This window comes from Chenopodium album, chromosome 14 (assembly GCF_948465745.1).
Source record: "Chenopodium album chromosome 14, dcCheAlbu1.1, whole genome shotgun sequence".
Taxonomy (NCBI): domain Eukaryota; kingdom Viridiplantae; phylum Streptophyta; class Magnoliopsida; order Caryophyllales; family Amaranthaceae; genus Chenopodium; species Chenopodium album.
The window spans coordinates 44,964,192-44,969,495 of record NC_137847.1 but is presented as its reverse complement, the minus strand read 5'-3'; the positions used below and the strand labels follow the sequence as shown (position 1 = coordinate 44,969,495).

The 5,304-nt window shown below is 38.6% G+C and overlaps 1 protein-coding gene across 1 annotated transcript; it reads left to right on the top strand.

The window, feature by feature from the left end:
- The first annotated feature begins 2,808 nt into the window (after positions 1-2,808).
- On the top strand, positions 2,809-5,197 carry LOC145579312 (cytochrome P450 CYP82D47-like). The gene is made up of 3 exons (XM_081636561.1): positions 2,809-3,778; positions 3,988-4,030; positions 4,266-5,197. Exons 1-3 carry the CDS (start codon positions 2,850-2,852, stop codon positions 4,887-4,889), a joined length of 1,596 nt encoding a protein of 531 aa, XP_081492687.1. The 5' UTR covers positions 2,809-2,849; the 3' UTR covers positions 4,890-5,197.
- The last annotated feature ends 107 nt before the right edge of the window (positions 5,198-5,304 follow it).

Sequence of the window (5,304 nt, the reverse complement as noted above, 5' to 3'; positions counted from 1 at the left end):
GAGGGATGCTGGAAGCTGACGTGCCAATCTTTGCTATATTCTTTTCATTGGAATAGGTCATACCACTTATGCTTGATCCTCCTATTATGGCATTGATTACGACACTAGGGGGAGACAACCTAGGTAAGGCTTTCATTTTGACTTTAGGTGTCTTCCCTTTCTTTTAGGAGATCTTTCAGGTACCCCTTCTTGAGCAACCAAGCTACTTCTCTTTTTAACCCATTGCATTCATCAAACTTGTGACCGTGGTCCCCAAGATACTCACACCATCTAGTATTATCCTTTTTGTGGTCTGGCTTGTCACTCTTTCTAGGCCACCTTATAGGTTGTCCGATGTCCTTCGGAGCATTAACTACTCCTCCTACATCTATATTGAATCCGTACGATTGTATGTCAAGATGATCTTCTGGTTCTGGCCTACTAGAGCCTTCACCTATCTTTAAATCTGACACAGTACTCACGTTGCTGGCCTTGCTATGCCTTGGTTTGTCACGCCAGTTGTTCTGCCTGGGCTTAAAATATTGATTTCGGGAATACCCAACTGGTCTCCTTGTAACAAGACCTCTTGCTTGCTCATCTTTTTCTACACGAACTTCAGCCATTGCTCTAATACTGACTTCTTCAAAGGAGGCCCAAGGATATCTGGTCAACTCATAATACAACCTGGATTTATAGTTGAGACCTCTGCAGAATGCTTCTATGGCAGTTAAATGATTGCAGTTTTTATGTTGACCTTCTCTCTATTAAGCCTGTTCCAATATTGCTTGGTCGTCTCATTCTGCTTTTAGACGACTCGGTACAGGTCACTGCTTTGCTTCTCCAACTCTCTGCTGGTTGCAAACTACTGGTAGAACTTATTCACCAAGCTAGAGAAGCTGCTAATAGATCCAGGCTTGAGGTTAATCAGCCATTAGAGTGCAGGTCTAGATAAAGTAGCTCCAAAGGACTTGCAAATAGTGGGCTCAATAAGCTCCCATGGAATTGATAGTTGCCACATCTTTTTCTTGTACTGAGCCACATAATAATCTTGAGGGTCAGTGGTCCCATCGTATAACTTAGAGAAGACTGGGATATTCAGCTTCTTGGGAATTCTAACTTGAGCAATCTCTTCCATGAATGGGGATTCGACAAATCCATCAGGAAATTCATAGGCTACAGGTTTTGGCGCACCTGGTAGCCAGGTCAAGAGCTTCATCATTTTCCAGTTCTAGGCCTCAATGACAGTCACTTTCTCATCCATAGGGTTAGCGTCTCTATTTGACTCTTTTTTCAGGCTTCTTAATCTTGTTATCCTCTCCATCAGATTCATCGGATGAGATCAAGGAGTGTTGAGGAATATTTTCAGTTCTGACCCTCTTCTTCTTGTTGCTCTTGAAAGATTCGAGCTCCTTGTTCAGATTTTCCAAGGTCTTTTGATGCAATTGTTGTAGGTTATTATGTGGCTTATGTTTAGTCACCCACTTTGGTCATTTCATAATAAAATGACTAAAGTGGGTGACTAAACATCAACCACATTGACACTTTGATGCATCTATTAAACAATCTGATTTTTCACGATTAATAATTATCAATTTATTCATTTATTGTAAGAGAAATAATTTCAAATATTGGGTTAATATGGGTTTTGGGTTGATTTCAGGTCGGGTCATATCGGGTTCTGGTACATTTTTTTGGTTTGGTTTGTTAGCAGTTCATGTAATGACGTTCACATTTAATCATTATCAATTTATTCATTTATTGTAAAGAGAAATAATTTCAAATAAGTTTAAATTTGTGCTCATTAGTTCAAATAAGCTTAGATAAGATATGCACAATAAGTGACAATATAACTGTGCTTTGTTTAATATTAATAAGGTGGTCTAAACTGAATTTAAGGTGATTGGAAATCGAGTCAGGTCAATAACAGGTTAAGGCTGAGTTCAAAATGGGTCAGGAACAATACGGGTTGAATTTGGGTCGGGTCAATAACAAGTTGTGTTGAGTTCGGGTCGGGTTAGTAACAGGTAATTTCGGGTCAAGTTAGTAATAGGTCAAGTAAAATTCGGGCCGGGTTAGTAATATGTTGGGTTAAATTCGTGTCGGGTTAGTAACATGTCGGGTTAAATTCGGGTTTTAACGGAATAAAACGGGTTTGGTCAATCTCGGTTCAGGTCGGGTTCAGTTCTTTACAGGTTATATTAAGGTCAGGTTATCTCATGGTTGATTCATGTGTCAGGTTCGGGTCTTAAATACTCGGGTTTATGGTTTGTTTCAGGTGGGGTCATATCAGGTTCGGGTTACTATTTTTCCGGGTTGAAACAGGTCGGTTAATAATCGGGTTCGGATTGGTATTTCGGGCCAGGTCAGCTTTTGACAGGTCTACTCACATTAGCTTGTCATATATGGAAAAGTATTGAATTGTCACATTAGCTCGTCATAAAGTCATATATGGAGAAAAAGTTTAAAAGAGTACAAATTAATATTCAATTTTAGACCACTTTCAAAATTCCAAGTCAGAAGTTTAATCTTTTGCTAAAATGTTATAGTTTCCTAACCGTTCATGTCATCTTCACCTATCTACATAATGAAACTAGAGATATTAATGTAGTTTTGTACTTTGACATTTGTAGCATTTGGAATAGAAAATCTGCAGCAATAATCTACTCGTAATGAATTGTGTTCACATAATAGTATGTTAGTATGTGTTAGTGCGTCTAAAATATGATAGTGACTTACCGGAAATGATATTACGACAGCCAATTCATAAGATATATTTATGAGTAAAATGGGTAACAAAATTTCAGCACCACTATTTTTCACAACCAAAATCTCGTCATATCTGGCCAGAAAAGTTATTCAGCTTGCTGTGAATGGAGTTACACAGCCCCATCAAGCTCTCAGCTGAGGCCGCAACGGTCTTTGCCTTCGTATTATTCGTCTACTGTCTATTAAGATGGAAAACTAACCGTAATACCACCATAAAAAGCCCACCCCAACCATCTGGTTCATGGCCTTTTATTGGCCATTTACCTCTTCTAGGAAGAAGCCTTCCTCATATTTCTTTCGGAAATTTAGCAGACAAATATGGTCCAATTTTCATGATCAAGCTCGGTGTCCACCAAGCCTTGGTTGTGAGCTCAGCCGAGATGGCTAAAGAGTGCCTAGGCACCAATGACAAAGTATTCGCAAACCGGCCTTACACAACTTTTATAGAGCATTTGGGTTACAATTCTCTTATGATGGGTTTCAGCCCTTATGGCCCTTACTGGCGTGAGATGCGTAAGATAGTCGTGACTGAGCTACTGTCCAATCATCGGCTAGAGATGTTAAAACATGTTCGATTATCTGAGGTAAAATCGGTCATAAAAGCTACACATGATAGCTTCTTAGTCAAGAGAAAATCAAGTCCTGACTTTGAAAATAATGTATTATTAGTGGACATGAAACAGTGGTTTAGTGACATAAACTTAAATGCATCAGTAAGATTAATAGCTGGGAAGTCGTTAAAGGAATTCTATCAAGGCGAGGAAGAATATAACAAGTGTATAAAAGCTTTGAGGGAGTTTTTCGACTTGGGAGGCGCCTTTGTTCCTGCCGATGCTGTTCCTTATTTGAGGTGGCTTGATATTGGAGGGTATGAAAAAGCTATGAAGAAAGTTGCAAAGGAAATCGATCATGTAGCTCAAGGTTGGTTGGATGAGCATAGAACAAGACGACTTTCTGAAGATCAGGGGAAAGAAAAACAGGACTTTATTGATGTAATGCTTGGTATATATGACACTGGATTGAACAACTCTTCGCGCCTTGAAGCAGATGAGGAAGCCCCAGTTTCTCACCGTGAGAAACGAATTCGTTTCTCATGTTTCTCATGGGGGCATTTTTGTGAATAAATCAACAACTTTTTCAACTTTATTCAACTGTGGAGCCCACAATATTGAAAAAGTTGTTGATTTATTCACGAAAATGCCATCATGAGAAACAAATTTTGTTTCTCACCATGAGAAACAGGGAATTTCCCGAAGCAGATAGAATCATCAAGGCCAATAGCATGGTAAGCACTTCGCCTTAACACTAACAGACTGATAGATAGACATGATATATTCTTGTTTTACAACAAAGTCCAAGCATTATATATTATAAGCGAAAACAGAATAGGCTGGTTGCATCCTTGAAATGAATTTTATTTTGTCATATATTCATATTACTGATTTCATCAAATTGTTACATCTTACACCACTTTAGTGTCAACAATCATAAAATAACATTTTTGCTCAATTTTCTTATAGGCCTTGCTACTAGCAGGAACAGACACCACCGCGGTAACCTTAACATGGACACTATCATTGCTACTGAACAATAGAGAATCTCTGAAAAAAGTTCAAGCTGAAATCGATTATCATGTGGGAAAAGAAAGGCAAGTCGATGAATCAGACCTCAAGAAATTAGTCTACTTACAAGCTGTTCTCAAGGAATCCATGAGGATATATCCAGCTGCACCACTGTTAACTCGAGAGGCCATTGCAGACTGTACTGTGGGTGGCTATCAGATCCTTACCGGCACCCAACTCTTTGTTAATATGTACAAGATACAAAGGGACCCTGAATTGTGGCCTGATCCCTTGGATTTTCGGCCCGAAAGATTTCTTACTACTCACATGGATTATGATGTCAGAGGGCAAGATTTTGACCTTATTCCTTTTGGAAGTGGCAGAAGGATATGTCCTGGTATATCTTTTGCCTTGCAGATGACTCAGTTTACGTTAGCTAGTTTAATCCATGGTTTCGATATCTCAACTCTATCTGATGAAGCTGTCGACATGACTGAGAGTTTAGGAATAACTAACCTCAAAGCCACACCACTTGAAGTCTGCCTCAAACCTCATCTTCCAGACCATGTTTATAAATTATAATTATCCTAAGCTAGTACGATTGTTACCTACAATATCACTTCACAATGCAAGTCGTACTACTTAATAATTCCCTTGTTTTTCAGCCAAGTCCTTGAGTCGTTGGTTCCATATATGTGGACGGTGTTCTTGAATTGAAATACAGTTCAGCATTTACTTTGTGCAATAAAGTCCATACCCCTAGTTATTTTCACAATATTTATGTCGTCGAATTAGCGTTATTTCCTTTGGAAACTTCTTATAATATGTGATGAAAAATAGACCTCTCAAGTATCACCACATTACTGTAAGTGTTCCATATTGAGAAAAAGAAGAGAAAGTTAAACACTTTATAAGGCTGGGGGATACTCCTCCTATTGATTTATGCATACGTATTCTGTAGTATAGAAAATCTATATTGTATAAGCTTATTTGCAAG

What these genes read in the sequence shown, in the direction of transcription:
- LOC145579312 (XM_081636561.1), top strand. Translation starts at nt 2,850, where the DNA reads ATGGAGTTACACAGCCCCATCAAGCTCTCAGCTGAGGCCGCAACGGTC. An exon ending in ACTGGATTGAACAACTCTTC is followed by an intron (nt 3,779 to 3,987) that starts GCGCCTTGAAGC and finishes CATGAGAAACAG; the next exon opens with GGAATTTCCCGAAGCAGATA. An exon ending in TCATCAAGGCCAATAGCATG is followed by an intron (nt 4,031 to 4,265) that starts GTAAGCACTTCG and finishes ATTTTCTTATAG; the next exon opens with GCCTTGCTACTAGCAGGAAC.